The sequence below is a fragment of the Bos taurus genome, chromosome 11, assembly GCF_002263795.3.
Source record: "Bos taurus isolate L1 Dominette 01449 registration number 42190680 breed Hereford chromosome 11, ARS-UCD2.0, whole genome shotgun sequence".
In the NCBI taxonomy this organism is placed as follows: domain Eukaryota; kingdom Metazoa; phylum Chordata; class Mammalia; order Artiodactyla; family Bovidae; genus Bos; species Bos taurus.
Genome location: NC_037338.1, coordinates 103,943,273 through 103,960,388, shown reverse-complemented (window position 1 = coordinate 103,960,388; position 17,116 = coordinate 103,943,273). Strand labels below are relative to the sequence as shown.

General features: G+C 66.8%; 1 protein-coding gene across 2 annotated transcripts in view; it reads left to right on the top strand.

Annotated features, from left to right (window-relative positions):
- The window catches only part of NOTCH1 (notch receptor 1), a 46,112-nt gene that overhangs the window by 19,745 nt on the left and 9,251 nt on the right, over positions 1-17,116 (top strand). Inside the window, exons 4-25 of one of the 2 annotated variants that reach the window (XM_024999643.2) lie at positions 23-361; positions 2,427-2,549; positions 3,034-3,267; positions 3,596-3,751; positions 3,914-4,099; positions 4,326-4,439; positions 5,125-5,238; positions 5,505-5,738; positions 5,831-5,941; positions 6,404-6,596; positions 8,037-8,182; positions 8,383-8,496; positions 10,295-10,414; positions 11,152-11,304; positions 11,974-12,202; positions 12,800-13,001; positions 13,884-14,037; positions 14,172-14,356; positions 14,773-14,905; positions 15,052-15,309; positions 15,388-15,500; positions 16,419-16,990. In XM_024999643.2, coding sequence (XP_024855411.1) covers positions 23-361; positions 2,427-2,549; positions 3,034-3,267; positions 3,596-3,751; positions 3,914-4,099; positions 4,326-4,439; positions 5,125-5,238; positions 5,505-5,738; positions 5,831-5,941; positions 6,404-6,596; positions 8,037-8,182; positions 8,383-8,496; positions 10,295-10,414; positions 11,152-11,304; positions 11,974-12,202; positions 12,800-13,001; positions 13,884-14,037; positions 14,172-14,356; positions 14,773-14,905; positions 15,052-15,309; positions 15,388-15,500; positions 16,419-16,990 — 4,183 coding nt within the window. Of the gene's footprint in view, positions 1-22; positions 362-2,426; positions 2,550-2,596; positions 2,862-3,033; positions 3,268-3,595; positions 3,752-3,913; positions 4,100-4,325; positions 4,440-5,124; positions 5,239-5,504; positions 5,739-5,830; positions 5,942-6,403; positions 6,597-8,036; positions 8,183-8,382; positions 8,497-10,294; positions 10,415-11,151; positions 11,305-11,973; positions 12,203-12,799; positions 13,002-13,883; positions 14,038-14,171; positions 14,357-14,772; positions 14,906-15,051; positions 15,310-15,387; positions 15,501-16,418; positions 16,991-17,116 lie in introns of those variants that run through there. The other variant, XM_024999644.2, reaches the window with a different exon arrangement.

The window sequence follows — 17,116 nt, the reverse complement described above, 5'->3', positions numbered from 1 at the left end:
CCCCCACCCCCTGCCCCCCCAGGGAAGACGTGCCAGCAGGCCGACCCCTGCGCCTCCAACCCCTGTGCCAACGGTGGCCAGTGCCTGCCCTTTGAGGCGTCGTATATCTGCCACTGCCCGCCCGGCTTCCACGGCCCCACGTGCAGGCAGGACGTCAACGAGTGCAGCCAGAGCCCCGGGCTCTGCCACCACGGCGGCACCTGCCTCAACGAGGTCGGCTCCTACCGCTGCGTCTGCCGCCCCACCCACACCGGCCCCCACTGCGAGCTGCCCTACGTGCCCTGCAGTCCCTCCCCCTGCCAGAACGGGGGCACCTGCCGCCCCACGGGGGACACCACCCACGAGTGCGCCTGCCTGCCAGGTACTGCCCGCTGGAAGCGTTCAGGGGGTGGGGAGCCAGGCAGGCTGGGTCTGGGGGCATCACCCGAGCCCGGGCGGTTGGAGGGCAATCTTGGGGGTGGTGCAGGGTAGGCTGTGGGATGGGGGCACCCACCCACCAAGTGCCGCCCCAGGACAGGTCTGCTGTGACACCCTAGTGCTCCTCCCCTGTGCCAGGGACCCTGCCACCCCCAGGGAGGGCCTGAGCATTCCGTCTGCTCCGGGGTCACTCTGCTCTCCTGGCCCCCTGCTCCGAGTCTCCCGGGCTGTGGATACCAGCCTCCTTCAGGCCCCCCCGGGAGGCCCCTTATCCCGAGTTCCCTGGGACCACGTGCATGTTACAGAATTCTCCCCCGCTGCGGGGAGCACCCTCGCCTGTGCTGCCCGCGGGGCTTCCCCTGGTTCCTGGAGGTAGGGCCGGGGGGGCCGGGGCTCACGCGTGCCTCCCCCCAGTGGTGGCCTTCCTCCTGGCCTCTCCGGTCGCCCACTGCCGGGGCAGGAATGACGGGTAGGCCCAGCCCTCCCCATCCCCTCAGCAGCTCCACCGTTCCTGTTTCATGTCCCAGACTTTCCACTGTAGTTTTCATCTGAGTCTGATTTGCTGCGCTGATCTAAAAATACTAATAATGACGAAGAGGTTCGAAAACCTCTAGTCTATCACTTGCATAGGGGCAGTTAGGCAGAACTGGGAAGGGGAGGGTGTTTTGGGGTGGGGCGACGAGGAGGTGGGGGCGGTGGGGTTTGGGTGCTGGAGAGAGGAGGGCCCAGGGTCTGGCTGACTCAGGACTGACCCAAAGGTCGCTCCGGCCCCCACACGGCCCTTGGCCCAGCCCGGCCCTTGCAAAGAGGAAGTGCTTTTCCCGCCCGCAAGCCCCGGGCCTGTTGCCTCTGCGTGCAGACGGCAGGCGTGTGCATTTCCGGTCCCTGGTTCTCCCCTCACCACCTGCCCGCCCCGGCACTACCCACTGCCCAGCTGGGCTGCGTGGCTCTTTGAGAGTCTGAGTTCAGATGCCTTCCTGAGGGAGGCAGGCTGTGGGACCCCAAGCCTGCGCCCTTGCGTCTGGCCCCGCGGGTCAGGCGGGGCTGTGGTGCGGGCCCGGGGGTGGTGGGAGGCATGGGCCTGGCAGAGGAGGCTGCACAAGTGGAGCGGGTGGCCCCACCGGCCGGAGGTGATCCGAGGCTGCGGAGAGGCGGTGCTTTAGGCCCGCCGCACGCAGGAGGGACTGGAGTGTGGGTGCCAGGCTCTAGTCGGGGGGGCCTCCGAGGGAGGGGCAGGAGGGGGTCCAAAGGCGCCCCGGGAGGGGCATTAATTAGTAACCGGCTGCAGGTTTGGCTATTGCCAGACGCACCTTTCTGGGTTGATTATTGAACCAGCGGGAGTCGAACGGATTAATAGCTAACTGGTTGGACGTGGAGGTGGTGCGTGGCCACCTCCTGGCTGGGAGAGGGCAGGGAGAGGGTGGGGGGCTCCCACCCTGCCTGCGCCTCTGCTGCTGGGAAGTGTGGGGGCCGCACCTGCACGCACACCCCCACCCCCGACTGCCTGCCGGGGTCCCTCTGTCTCCCTGCTCCAGTTCCCTGCGTAGGGTCTCCCAGGCCCAGCGCTGCTCCGTCAGATGGGGTATCCGCGGCCGCACATGGGGCTGTGCAGACAACCCCGAGCACAGGGCTGGGCCCGCAGCCAGTGCCCAGTCACAGAGGCCATAGCACAGACGTCTTCTCCGACAGAACCCTGGGGAGCCTGTGATTGTGGGTCCCCTCTGTTCAGCTGGCCCTTTACAAAACGATTGCTTAGGAATGTGCTGACCGTGGGCTCTGGGGTGTGGGGCCCGGTCACAGGAGTGGGGAGGGCAGGGTGTGGGGCAGGGACTCCAAGGGCTCCGAGGCGGTGGGCATCACAGGACAGGCCGTGGAGAGCAGCTCTCCGCCCAGAGTAGGGTGTCCTGGGTCCAGCCAGGAAGGTGCCAGAACCCAGGGCAAGCGTGACAGGACGGGTGCGGGCCTGGCCCCGTGAGGAGGCCTGACCGGGCGGCTGGCCCCTGCTGCAGGCTTCACTGGCCAGAACTGTGAGGAAAACATTGACGACTGTCCGGGGAACAGCTGCAAGAACGGAGGCGCCTGTGTGGACGGCGTGAACACCTACAACTGCCGCTGCCCCCCGGAGTGGACAGGTGCGTGCAGCGGGAGGCTCGGGCGGGCACCTCTGCTGCTGGAGTCTGTCCCCTTGGGGGGCAGGCAGGAGGGAGCTGAGATCTGGGGGCGGGAAGGATGCTGTGACCTGCAGCTGACCGCCCCCCCGGCAGGGTCGGAGGCCCCCCAGCCCCATGGAGCAGCACAGACGTGGGCGGCACCAGCCCGTCTGTGTGGGCCATTTGCAGCCTGGCCCCGGGCTGGCCTGGCCACAATCAGGTCCCCAGTTTGAGTCCAGCTTGCTGGCCAGGACACAGGGATTCTGGCCAGCAGGATGCAGGCCCTGCCCACAGGTGAGCATGGACACGGAGCAGCCAGGCGAGAGCCCCCAGGTGCCAGGGGTGCAGGGGAAAGGCTGACTCTGGCTGGCGGGGCTGGAGGAAGTCAGGAAGACTTCCTGGTGGAGGTGAGGGTCTCAGCTTGGCGGAGGGGGCTGGAGGCACCGACTGTCCCGGCCCCTCGCAGGTCAGTACTGCACAGAGGACGTGGACGAGTGCCAGCTCATGCCCAACGCCTGCCAGAACGGCGGGACCTGCCACAACACCCACGGCGGCTACAACTGCGTGTGCGTCAACGGCTGGACGGGCGAGGACTGCAGCGAGAACATCGACGACTGCGCCAGCGCCTCCTGCTTCCAGGGCGCCACCTGCCACGACCGCGTCGCCTCCTTCTACTGCGAGTGTCCCCACGGCCGCACGGGTGAGCGCCCAGCCTGCCACCGGGCGGAGGGCCCTTTGGCGGTCAGGCCCGGGCGAGGGGCCTCACACAGAAGCTCACACTGCAGCTCTGTGGGGCCCATAAGGGGGGAACCCCAGGAGGGGCCTCCTGGAGTGAAGCGGGCGGCTGTGAGCCTCCTGGAATAGCTCCGGCATCGTAGGGCCCTCCACAGGGTCACTGGCTGTGTCGTGGCAGGGGGGCCCTCCCTGGGGAGCCGGGTGGGAGCGGACACCAGCTGTGGGCAGTCGGCGTTCCCAGCCGGGGGAGGTGGGGGGACAGTGACGCCGCTGATGCCCACCGCCATGCCCAGGTCTGCTGTGCCACCTGAACGATGCCTGCATCAGCAACCCCTGCAACGAGGGCTCCAACTGCGACACCAACCCCGTCAACGGCAAGGCCATCTGCACCTGCCCCTCGGGGTACACGGGGCCGGCCTGCAGCCAGGATGTGGACGAGTGCTCGCTGGGTACGGGCCGCCGGGGTGCTGGGGAACCTGTTGGACGTAGTCCGATGGGGGTAGGCGGGTCTGATGGGGAGGCGGGCACACCCCCAACTGCTCCAGAGGCCAGGGTTCCCAGAGCAGCCCCTTACCCGTGCTGCATCCACCCCCCCCCCCCGCCCCCACCAGGCGCCAACCCCTGTGAGCACGCGGGCAAGTGCATCAACACGCTGGGCTCGTTCGAGTGCCAGTGTCTGCAGGGCTACACCGGCCCGCGCTGTGAGATCGACGTCAACGAGTGTGTATCGAACCCGTGTCAGAACGACGCCACTTGTCTGGATCAGATCGGGGAGTTCCAGTGTATCTGCATGCCTGGTACGCGGCCGGCTGCCCGCCTGACCCTGGGGGTGGGGAAGTCGCATCGCCTCTGCCCCCGGCCTCCGTGCCCACCCAGGCCACAGACCCCCCACGGTTATCTGGGGAGACTTGAGCTAGGTCTCTGGGGCGCAGCGGAGAGCAGGCCAGCGATGGGCAGATGGGTCAGCCGTGGGGAGCAGGTGTGGAGGGAACGGGGCATTGCTGACCAGCCCGCTCCTGCCAGGCTACGAGGGCTTGCACTGCGAGGTGAACACGGACGAGTGTGCCAGCAGCCCCTGCCTGCAGAACGGCCGCTGCCTGGACAAGATCAACGAGTTCGTGTGCGAGTGCCCCACTGGTGAGACTGGGCCCCGCTGCCCGCCCTGCCCCTGCGTCAAGGCCGGGTCAGGTCCCCGTGGCGGGAAGGGGGCGTGAGAGCCTCACCTCCGGAGTGTGGGCAGGGGGGTGGGTTGGTTTTCAGCCCCCAGCAGACAAAGCTGGGCCGGGCAGCGTTCCTGGCCCCCACCTCGCTGAGAAGCCCGGGGCCCAGAGACCGTCCTTCCTGCTGTCGTGCCCTGGTGGGAGGAGGGCCGGCCAGCCACGCCCACCTGCGTCTGCCGGCAGCAGTGGATGTGATGGCCAGGAGGGCCTATAGAGCCTGTGGGGGCCCTGAGCCTGTCGCAGGGAACGGCTGGGGGACGCCAGGCCCGGGGAGGTGTTGGGGGTCAGAGCCCTGGACCTCCTGCGATGCAAATCAACTGTCCCAGACACCGAGCTGGGAACCGAATTCTCAGCCCAGCCCGGCTGTAGCCATGGCAACCGTCTTGGGCTGAGCCTCCTCTGAGGGGGCAGGGCGGGAGGGCTAGGACCCCAGGGGTGGGCTCTGAAAGAGGGCGAGGCAAGGATACGGGCGTTTGCCGTTTGCCCAGCCCTGGCCAAAGCACTCCCGGGCGCCCCCTGCCCCCCGACCTTGGCCAGCCAGGGCTTGGCTGTGGTGCCGTTGTGCCCCTGGCGTCTGATTGCCGTCCCCTCCCCGGCCACAGGCTTCACCGGGCACTTGTGCCAGTATGACGTGGACGAGTGTGCAAGCACACCCTGCAAGAACGGCGCTAAGTGCCTGGACGGGCCCAACACCTACACCTGCGTGTGCACAGAAGGTGCGGGGCCGTGGCCCCGGGCAGAGCGGAGGGGCAGAAGCAGGCGGTGGGGTCCAGGGGAGGGGGCTGCTCGGAGGCTGAGGCTGGAAAGGTGACCCCTCAGTATGGAGGGGGCCAAGAGCAGGGCACGTCTCTGACCCCAGGCAGTTGCGGGGGGTGCCCCAGACATCCCCAGGCTTCCCTGGCGGGAACAAGAGGACCCCGGGTCTGCTCGATGGTGTCCTGGACAGCCTGGTAACCCAGGGAGCGGCCCCCCGCCCCTGCAGGCTACACGGGGCCCCACTGCGAGGTGGACATCGACGAGTGTGACCCCGACCCCTGCCACTACGGGTCCTGCAAGGACGGCGTGGCCACCTTCACCTGCCTGTGCCAGCCGGGCTACACGGGCCACCACTGTGAGAGCAACATTAACGAGTGCCACAGCCAGCCCTGCCGCCACGGGGGCACCTGCCAGGACCGCGACAACGCCTATCTCTGCTTCTGCCTCAAGGGGACCACAGGTGCCTGGCCCCGGGCAGCTGTGGGGCTGGCGGGGGGCAGCTGCGGATGAGCGAGCAGGAGCGCGTGACCACCTCCGGTCTCCCACCCCCAGGACCCAACTGCGAGATCAACCTGGATGACTGCGCAAGCAACCCTTGCGACTCCGGCACGTGTCTGGACAAGATTGACGGCTACGAGTGTGCCTGTGAGCCAGGCTACACAGGTGAGCCGCCCAGGATTCGGGGGCCTGCAGGGCTCTGCTCTCCCGCCTGCGTCGGGGCCTTGACTTGCAGATCAGGGTCTCAGGACTATGGGGGCCCAGCTCTCGGGCCAGCAGCCTTGGCGGCTGTCGGCAGAGGCTCTGGAAGGGCCGGGGGCGGGGGGTGGGTCTGGCTGACGCTGGGATGGACATCCTTGAACCTGGCATGCTGGGTGAGAAGCAGCCCGGCAGGCTCACAGTGGAGCCAGGCTCCCGGTGCACATGCTGCCCTCTGCCCCGAGCGTGTCCAGCGTGGGCCCTGGGTCCCGGGAGCAGAGCTTGTATCGGTGAGAGTCTGAACCTCGGGAGGGCCTGGGATGGAGCGGGGGGAGGGGGGTGCTCACGGAGAGGGAGACTGAGGCTCCGAGGGCGGGGAGCCCGACCCCTCTCCTGCTCCTGGTGTCTGAGCTGCTGGGACGCCCGCAGGGAGTATGTGTAACATCAACATTGACGAGTGTGCGGACAGCCCTTGCCACAACGGGGGCACCTGCGAGGATGGCATCAACGGCTTCACCTGTCGCTGCCCCGAGGGCTACCACGACCCCACCTGCCTGTCTGAGGTCAACGAGTGCAGCAGCAACCCCTGCATCCATGGGGCCTGCCGCGACAGCCTCAACGGGTGCGTCCTTGGAGCCCCGCCCTGGGGGGGGTGTGGGGGGAGCTGGCAGGTCTTGGGCGGAGCAGACAGGTGCTCCCCAAGGATGGGTCTGCCGTGGGAGCCCTGAAGGGTGCCATGCACGGGCGCTCGCTCGGCTCCTGGTCTGAGCCCAGCACTGCCCTCAGCTCCGAGTATGACCAGGGAACGCGTCTATGCCAAGGCAGCAGACCAGAGGTGAGATCTCTGAGAGTGGAAGGGGTGTCTTGGGTCATGTCTGAGCCCCTTTGGGCCACAGCTCAGTTGGTAAAGAATCAGCCTGTGATGCAGGAGACCCAGGTTCGATTCCTGGGTCGGGAAGATCCCCTGGAGAAGGAAATGGCAATCCACTCCAGGATTCTTGCCTGGGAAATGCCATGGACAGAGGAGCCTGGCGGGCTACAGTCCATGGGGTTGCGAGAGCCGGACACGACTCAGTGACCAAACCACCACTGAGCTTCCGTAAGGAGGCTGCGAAGGTCATCCGAGGCTGAGGCTGGGGGCCGGGGCCTTCTGTCCCACCCTGCCCGCCGAGGACGGGAGAGGGGCTGCAGGGCAAGTTAATCACCAACTGCCAGTGATGTATTCAGTCACGCCTGTGTGAGGAAGCCTCCATAAAAAGGCCAAGTGCGGGAGTTCAGAGAGCTTCCGGGTTGGCGAACAGGTGCTGGGATGGGGTGGGGACCAGCTCTGAGCCCTTCCCCATCCCTGGCCCCGTACGTCTCTTCCGTCGGGCTGTTCCAGGTTTCCCTGCTTATAGTAAACCGTTGATCTAGTAAGTCAAACAGTTTTTCTGAGTTTTGTGAGCCGTTTCTGCAAATTTCAAAGGAAGAGGTCTGGTTTCTGGCTGTTTGGTCAGAAGTAGAGGTGGCAACTTGGGGCTTGGGGTTAGTGTCTGACCTGGGGCCAGTCTAGTGGGTCCCATTCCTCGCTGGGGGGTAGAGGGCAGTCTGCGCTGACTCCAGGCACTTAGGGCCAGGACTGGGTTGCGGGACACCCAGCTGGTGTGGGAACCCCGCCCATACATGTGGTGCCAGAACATTAGAGTGTAGAGAAGCTGACTTTTAGTTTCCGACACCCACTACGTGCCTGGCATTGGCTCTATCTAAATGGGGTGATGGACATGGCAGGGACCACACGCCCTCGTTTTGCACAGAGAGGGTAAGCAGCCTGTTCAGGGTCAAGCAGCAGGTGAACAGTGGATGGTCTCCTGACCACTGCTCTGAACTGGGCACTGTCCCAAACCCTGACCACCGTCTTAGTCGAGGTGGGCTATTTAAAGTCGTTTAAAGGACTCCAAGGGTCAGAGCGGGCCAGTGTCTCCATCTAATCAGGTCGTAGGACGGTGGCAGAGTCTGGGTTGCTCCCAGCCTAGGCCCCGCCCTCTCTGGCTACACCTGAGCCGCCGTGTGGTCGCCTCTGCAGGTACAAGTGTGACTGTGACCCCGGGTGGAGTGGGGCCAACTGTGACGTCAACAACGACGAGTGTGAGTCGAACCCCTGCATCAACGGGGGCACCTGCAAGGACATGACCAGCGGCTACGTGTGCGCCTGCCGCGAGGGCTTCAGTGGTGAGTGGGACGGTGCAGGCCCTGGGGGCCACGTGGAGCCCGGACACAGGCCAGCCGTCGAGAACCCCGGTGGCTCCTGGACCCACTGGTGTGGGTTCCCAGGTCCCAGGCTCAGGGCAGGGCTTTTCCTGCACGCCAGGCAGAACTTGGCCATAGCACCGGGGTGACGGCCACACCGACCGCGTTTCCTCTCTCTCCAGGGCCCAACTGCCAGACCAACATCAACGAGTGCGCATCCAACCCATGTCTGAACCAGGGCACGTGTATCGATGACGTGGCGGGGTACAAATGCAACTGCCTCTTGCCCTACACAGGTATGGGCGGGGCCTGGAGGGCAGGGGCGGGGCCTGTGGTGTGGGCGGGGCCTGGAGGGCAGGGGCGAGGCCTGTGGTGTGGGCGGGTCTGGAGTGCAGGGGCGGGGCCTGTGGTGTGGGCGGCTCTGGAGGGCAGGGGCGGGGCCTGGAGGGCAGGGGCAGGGCCTCGGCAGGTGGCGCAGGTGGCTGAGGTGCAGGGCGGCCTTCCTGGGCTGGCCTTGTCTGCATGCCTCTGCAGGCACCCCAAAGGCCCTGCTCTGTGCTCCGAGCCTCAGGCCTGGCTGCGTTAGGGCCTTGCCCTGCAGGTGTCTTTGCTCATAAAATAACCAGGTGCCTGGGAGAAAATTTGAGCACAAGCAAGTCCCTACTTGGGGGACCTGCCTGGGAGGTGGCCCCCTTGGCGGGGGAGCTGGGCCTGGTCTGTCAGCCTCCCCGCCTGCTGTTCAGGCTGCCCTGGAGGTAGGGGGGCCAGGCTTCCCTCCCCATTGCTGGCCAGGCCTGAGGGAGTCCTTTGATGGCGGGCCCTCTTTGTGTGGGGAAACAAGGAGCCCTGTGTTCCTGCTGAGAGTGGCGGGAGACGGGTCCCTGGCATCTCAGCTGCTGCCATTGGCCCGGCCGGGGGAGGCGGGATGTGGGTCCCCTCCTGAGGAGAGATTTGGCAAGTACTAAAAAATGGAAGTCACACGCGCTCAGGCCACCAGGCCCCCTGGGGATGGGGCAGGGGGTGCTGCCGTTGGGGATGGTCCTGAGAGGCCCCCATAGGCAGGGGTGGGGCCCGTGACTGCGGTTCTCACGACACCGGCGGCCTGTGGTCCGAGCAGTGTTTTCTTTGACCGAAGCTGGGGACCTGGACTTTCTCTCCTCGGCCGGTGAGGAAACGCCCCCCTCCCAGTGGCCGCCCAGGGCACACCCGAGTCCCTTTCGGACACGCTGCCATCGGGGCTGGCGGCCGGCGGGGAGGAGCCGGCCTGTGCTGACCCGCTTCCCGTCCGCCCGCTTCCTGCTTCCCTCTGCACAATTGTCGGAAACCCTGGCGAATTTCCTGCCGGCTGGGGTCACTGTGGAAACCGATAGAATGAAAGGCCCGGGCCGGTCACCCCCGCGGGCCGGGGAGATAATGGGCGGCCGGGAAGATAACGCTTCCTCGCGGGCTCGGGACACAGCCCCGTGGGCCGTAAACAGGAAACCCCGCATTGGGCTCTCAGGGAGGAAAGGTCACCCAGAGTGCCGGGGTCCAGGCAGACTCCCGCTCCCACCCGGGGTCCTAACGCCGTGTCCGGTGCTCCCCTGATAAGCAGCCATGCTGAGGGCTGAGACTGGCACGTTCCCTGCAGTCACAGCCTTTGCTCAGGGGCCTCCCAAGATGGGCACTAGCCGCCCAAGGCACCAAACCCCTGGAATCAGCTCCCAGGCCACTGGCTCAGCGCAGGGCCCTTTGCCACCAGCAGGGCATGAGGCTGGGAGCCAGTCCAGGGCCCCTGTGACGTTGTGTGTGGGGGGGTTGTCAGGCCCGGCCCAGCCCTTGCTCCTGGCACTATTGGGGGCTGGGGTCCAGGCCATTCCCCCAGCCTGTGGGGCCCCAAGTGTTCCCCTGGTTCACATTCAGGCACTCACACAGCCAGGGGCCCGGTGCCCCGCTGTGTGTACCCCCCGCCCCCCACGCAGGGCAACCAGACGTGCTTGGACGGTAGAACCCCCTGTTGATGGTGGCTGCCGTGGCCTCTGTCAGGATGTGCCCAGGGCGTTGACCTCTGGCTGGGGCTCCTGGGGGGCTCACCACCCTGCCTGTCCCTCCCAGGGGCCACGTGTGAGGTGGTGCTGGCCCCATGTGCCCCCGGGCCCTGCAGAAACGGCGGTGAGTGTCGGGAGTCAGAGGACTATGAGAGCTTCTCCTGTGCCTGCCCCGCGGGCTGGCAGGGTGAGTCCGGGGGGTGGGACAAAGGGAGGCTCGGAGAGGCTCGGGGGCCACGGGCTGGCAGGGGGAGTCCGGGGTGGTGGGACAAAGGGAGGCTCGGAGAGGCTCAGGGGCCACGGGCTGGCAGGGTGAGCCCAGGAGGATAGGGTGGGGAGCCTCGGAGAGGCTCGGGGGCCACGGGCTGGCAGGGTGAGCCCAGGAGGATAGGGTGGGGAGCCTCGGAGAGGCTCGGGGGCCACGGGCTGGCAGGGGGAGTCCAGGGGACGCTGGTACTGGGTTGGGAGAGGCTCGGAGAGGCTCAGGGGCCACGGGCTGGCAGGGGGAGTCCAGGGGACGCTGGTACTGGGTTGGGGGAGGCTCGGAGAGGCTCGGGGGCCATGGGCTGGCAGGGTGAGCCCAGGAGGATAGGGTGGGGAGCCTCGGAGAGGCTCGGGGGCCACGGGCTGGCAGGATCAGCCCAGAGGGTGGGGGGACGGGGGTGGGGAGGCTCGGGGGCTTCAGGCGACTCTTGCTAGTGAGCCCCCGTCCTTGGGGGATGAGCCAGTGGGCTGCAGGACCCTCCTAGGCTTGAAGGTCTGTCTCCTGCTTGGCCCAAAGTCAGGGGGCAGCCCTTTGGAGAGCTCCCCCCTCCCCGGACGCCCCCAGAGGGTTGTCCTGTGGCACTGGAGGGCCTGCTCTGGGGGGGCAGGCAGTGCCCCGTGGGTACTGGCCGAGCCAGCGACTCTCGTCCCCTTCCCCAGGGCAGACCTGCGAGATCGACATCAACGAGTGCGTGAAGAGCCCGTGCCGCGCGGGCGCCTCCTGCCAGAACACCAACGGCAGCTACCGCTGCCACTGCCAGGCGGGCTACACGGGGCGCAACTGCGAGACGGACATCGACGACTGCCGGCCCAGTGAGTGGCCGGCCGGCCCCGCCTCTGAGACGCCCAGACCCGTGTCCCCAGGCGGGCGCAGGGCAGGGAGCGTGCCAGGGTCACGTGGGAGGGTGGGCAGGGCAGTACCGGGTGCACGCTTGGCGCTGGCAGCCCTCTCGATCCAGCTGGACCTTTCGGAAGGGGCTGGAGGAAGGGCTGGGGCAGGGCTGGGTGGCTGCTGTTGACCAGCGAGGTGGTCGTGGGCAGTTCCAGGGGCTGTGGTGCCAGGCTGATGGGCCCCCTACTCGTCCATCCTAGCATCTCCCAGCCGGACTCCTGGGCTCCTCTCCCCGGGGCCGCAGCTGCCCCGTCCAGCGTGGCTCTTAACCTAGTTGTCCTGACCCCTGAGGAATGGGGCTCCCACGACCTGCAGTCCAAGAGAGGCCGAGTGCCTCATCTGGCATTACCAGCAGGGCAGGGAGGCCTGTGGCCACGGCCTGTGTGGGTCTCACTGTTAAGCCTGCCCACCCTTATGGCCTGGGGACTGGGAGCTTGTGGGGCAGCATAGACCCCAAGCTCATGATTCGGCCTGCTGGACTGGGCTCCCTGCGGAACACCCCAGGGGCAGTGCCAGGAGCTTGCAGCTTTGGTCGCCCTGGCAGAGGGGTGGTGCCCAGCTCTCAGGCCTGCTCTCCGGTCCCCTCGCAGACCCGTGCCACAATGGGGGCTCCTGCACAGATGGCATCAACACGGCCTTCTGCGACTGCCTGCCCGGCTTCCAGGGCGCCTTCTGCGAGGAGGACATCAACGAGTGCGCCAGCAGCCCCTGCCGCAACGGCGCCAACTGCACCGACTGTGTGGACAGCTACACCTGCACCTGCCCCACGGGCTTCAGCGGCATCCACTGCGAGAACAACACGCCCGACTGCACGGAGAGGTGCGAGGGTCGGCCACGGGGCCACGCGCGGCACCGGCAGACCTGTGTACCCAGCAGATGTCCGCCTGGGGGCGGGCACTTGGTGCCAGTGTGACACCGTTCCTCCTGAAAGGGCCGTTGTCCATTCTCCCTTGGGGATTAGAAGCAGGAGCCCTGTGGTTTATCCTCAGGAACTGCTGTTCCTCCTTCCATTAGCCGGGGACCTCGTAACTGGCATGTGTCCTTATTTGCCTTGGCTGCCAGGAAGCTCGGCGTGGAACGTCACACTTGTCCCCGGTTTCTGGCATTTATCTCCCACGCGGTCTGGTTTCTGCTCATCTTTGTCTTGATCGCGACACACCTGTGTGTGATATGAGGCTCCTCTCAGCACAACTTCTAAAGGAGGCAGAGAAAGGAGTGTGGCGTGGTGTGAAAGCCTGGGGTTCCCTGGGACTCCTTCTGGCCTCCCCGAGCTCAGCCAGGCTGTTGCCGGCCTGTCCTGGTGCCCAGACCCCTGTGGCCACCCTGATCGGCGGTGAGGGTGCCGGCATGGATGTACCTGCTTGGGCAGGGTCCTGCCCCCAACTCACCACCCCCTTGCTGCCTGCCCACCTCCAGCTCCTGCTTCAACGGCGGTACCTGCGTGGATGGCATCAACTCCTTCACCTGCCTGTGTCCACCTGGCTTCACGGGCAGCTACTGCCAACATGACGTCAACGAGTGTGACTCTCGGCCCTGCCTGCACGGCGGCACCTGCCACGACAGCTACGGCACCTACACGTGCACCTGCCCGCAGGGCTACACAGGCCTCAACTGCCAGGTGAGGGGCCCGGGCACACTGAGCACCCCAGCCGGGTGAGGGGGGGCCCGGGCACACGCCGAGCGCCCCGGCTGGGTGAGGGGGCGCCCCGGCACACGCCGAGCGCCCCGGCTGGGTGAGGGGGCGCCCCGGCACACGCCGAGTGCCCCGGCCGGGTGAGGGGGCCTGGGCACACGCCGAGCGCCCGGGCCGGGTGAGGGGGCGCCCCGGCACACGCCGAGCGCCCTGGCCGGGTGAGGCAGCGCCCCGGCACACGCCGAGCGCCCTGGCCGGGTGAGGGGGCCCGGGCACATGCCCAGTGCCTTGGCCGGGTGAGGGGGCCCGGGCACACGCCGAGCACCTCGGCCGCATGCCTGGGCCCCTCGCCTGGATTCCAGCTGGCTCTCCCACCCCTGGGAGCCAAGGAGGGGCCAGATAAGGAGGCAGAGGTGGTGAGCAGGGCGGTTTCCAGCTCAGGCAGCAGAGGCCACAGAGCAAGAACAAGGACCAGCTGTTGGGGGGGAAGGCGGCTGAACGCCAGTGTTTGCATGAAGACTGTGTAAAAGTATCAGAGGTTTATCTTCTTTAAAGATGTTCACACACAAAACACCAATTAGAAGAGAGCTGTTTCCTTCTTAAGAAAAATCTTCCTCCAAGGAAAGGCAGCCTGTTGTCTGGATTCACCACCAAGGGCCCAGAGCAAGAGAGGGGCCCCCGTAGCCCCAGTTGCTCCCGAGCAGGGGGGCCCCGTGGGCCTCGGTGTCCATTTCTGTGGACTGGGGGGAGGTCACGGGCCACCTTGGGCGCGAGGGTTTCTGGCGCCCATGTGTGTCCCCCGCCGGGTGGGCTGGGCCCGTGGGGGCGGCGGGTGGGGTGTGAGCAAGGCTGCCCCCTCGTCCCCAGACCCTCGTGCGCTGGTGCGACTCGTCCCCCTGCAAGAATGACGGCCGGTGCTGGCAGACCAACGCGCTCTACCGCTGTGAGTGCCACAGCGGCTGGACCGGCCTCTACTGTGACGTGCCCAGCGTCTCCTGCGAGGTGGCCGCGCGGCAGCAAGGTAAGCAGCCCAGGCTTCTCTGTGCCCACTGGGCATCCGACCTCTGAGGTCAGGAGGTGTGCTGCCCAAGGCGCGAGGTGGCCCCTGGGGAGGGGAGCTGGGGCCTCACGCTCCGCCTGCTGCGTCCCCCGCAGGCGTCAACGTGACCCACTTGTGCCGGAACGGGGGCCTCTGCATGAATGCGGGCAACACACACCGCTGCCACTGCCAGGCCGGCTACACGGGCAGCTACTGCGAGGAGCAGGTGGACGAGTGCTCGCCCAGCCCCTGCCAGAACGGGGCCACCTGCACCGACTACCCCGGCGGCTACTCCTGTGAGGTGGGCACCCGGCCCTGGGGCGGGGGTGTGTGTGTCTGGCCTGAGTGCTGCCGAGGGCCAGGCCCTGGGCTGGGAGCCAATGCGGCAGGGAAGACTAGACTCATCGGGAGGGCTGGGTGATCAGGAAAGACTGCTTGGAGGAGCTGTCCTCTGGGGGCACCTGCAAGAGGGAGACCCTGAGAAGCAGGGCAGGGTTTCCCCTCCCCCAGGTTCACCCACCTCTATACTAACTCCCACCTCGGGCAGTGAACCGCAGCTTACCAGGGCCCTTACCAGGGTCTCCACTTGGGTCCTTCTGGTAGGAGGGCTTTGCGAGGCAAGAGGGTAGCTCGTGGGGCCCCGTCGGCCCGCACAGGGGTAGGGGGCACCCCAGCTGCCCACTGAGCCTCAGGCCCACGCCTCGCCGTCCCCTGCAGTGTGTGGCCGGCTACCACGGGGTGAACTGCTCCGAGGAGGTGAACGAGTGCCTGTCCCAGCCCTGCCGGAACGGAGGCACCTGCATCGACCTCACCAACACCTACAAGTGTTCCTGCCCCCGCGGCACACAGGGTAGGCTTGGCCACACCTGGGGAGGGCGTCGGGGGCTGGTCGCCAGCGTCCACCTCCTGGACGTCTGACCCCCGGCCGGGGCACACCTGTGGGAGGCATGGGGCTCGAGAGCGGCCACGTGGGGTCTGATGGTGCCCGGCTTGCAGGCGTGCACTGCGAGATCAACGTGGACGACTGCAACCCCCCCATCGACCCCGTGTCCCGGGGCCCCAAGTGCTTCAACAACGGCACCTGCGTGGACCAGGTGGGCGGCTACAGCTGCAGCTGCCCGCCCGGCTTCGTGGGTGAGCGCTGCGAGGGGGATGTCAACGAGTGCCTGTCCAACCCCTGCGACGCCCGTGGCACCCAGAACTGCGTGCAGCACGTCAACGCCTTCCACTGCGAGTGCCGCGCCGGCCACACCGGTGCGTGCCGCCCTGGTCGGGGGTGGCGGGCGGCGCTGGGGGCGGGGGGTCGGCGCCTCACGCCACTCTTGTCCCCAGGACGCCGCTGCGAGTCAGTCATCAACGGCTGCAAAGACAGGCCCTGTAAGAATGGGGGTAGCTGTGCAGTGGCCTCCAACACGGCCCGTGGGTTCATCTGCAAGTGCCCAGCGGTAGGTGCCATGGGCAGCAGATTGTGGGGAGGGCTTCTGGTCTGAAGGGGGCAGGAGGACACCCCCGCTCAGCACGCCTAGTGCCCTGGGGTGGCCAGAACTGCCCCGCCGCCCCCCGCCCCCAGCCTGCGGGTGAGCTGGAAGGCAAAAGGTGGCGTGTGTCTGGACTCCACTCTCCGTGTTCCCCTCAAGACAGTTTTTCTTGTGTCTTTATGTTTAGAGCGGTTTAGTAGAAAATTGGTGCAGGAGGGTTCCTGTGCACCCTCGCCCCCTGCACACCCAGCTTTCCCATTATTAACATCTTGCTCGCCTGTGGGCTTCCCCGGTGGCTCAGACAGTAGAGTTTGCCTGCAGTGCGGGAGGCCAGGCTTCGATCCCTGGGTCAGGAAGATCCCCTGGAGAAGGAAATGGCAGCCCACTCCAGTATTCTTGCCTGGAAAATCCCTCATGGACAGAGGAGCCTGGCGGGCTACAGTCCCTGGGGCCACAGAGAGTCGGACATGACTGAGTGCCTTCACTTTCGCTTTCTTTTGCATTTGGGGAACACTGTTACCGTCAACGACCAACATTAACATGTTGCTAAATGACCTGTACACTGACACGCTCAGTTCAGTCCACTCCACGTCGTGTGTTCCTGGGCTCTGACACACCCGGTGCTATGAGAGCCCTGTTGCAGGATCCCAGGAGGCCGTCAGTTTGCCCAGAAGTGCCCCAGGCTCCTACTGTGCCCACCCCTCCCTCCTTCCCTCCCGATTCCTGGGAACCCCCCCACCCCCGAGTGTTTCGTGTTGACTTTCTTTAAAAGGAAAGCCCGCCAGCCCTTGTGGGTGGGTGGGGGACGCAATGGAGCAGCCAGGCGGGTCCCCAGCACTTGGGGGTGCCGGCTCACCCCTCACACCCACGTGGCCCCTCCTGCAGGGCTTCGAGGGCGCCACGTGCGAGAACGACGCCCGCAGCTGCGGGAGCCTGCGGTGCCTGAACGGCGGCACGTGCATCGCGGGCCCGCGCAGCCCCACCTGCCTGTGCCTGGGCCCCTTCACCGGCCCCGAGTGCCAGTTCCCGGCCAGCAGCCCCTGCGTGGGCGGCAACCCCTGCTACAACCAGGGCGTCTGTGAGCCCACCGCCGAGAGCCCCTTCTACCGCTGCCGCTGCCCCGCCAAGTTCAACGGGCTCCTGTGCCACATCCTGGACTACAGCTTCGGGGGCGGCGTGGGCCTCGACATCCCCCCGCCACAGATCGAGGAGACCTGCGAGCTCCCTGGCTGCCGCGAGGAGGCCGGCAACAAGGTCTGCAGCCTGCAGTGCAACAGCCACGCGTGCGGCTGGGACGGCGGCGACTGCTCCCTCGACTTCGACGACCCTTGGCAGAACTGCACGCAGTCCCTGCAGTGCTGGAAGTACTTCAGCAACGGCCGCTGCGACAGCCAGTGCAACTCGGCCGGCTGCCTCTTCGACGGCTTCGACTGTCAGCGCGCAGAAGGCCAGTGCAAGTAAGGCGTGCGGGGACGCCACTCCACGTCCATGATGTCCCGCGGGGCTGGTGGGGGGCAGGCGAGGGGGCCGTCCGCTCACCAGCAGGAGCGGAGCGGGTGGGAGGACACTGGGCTTCACGGGCA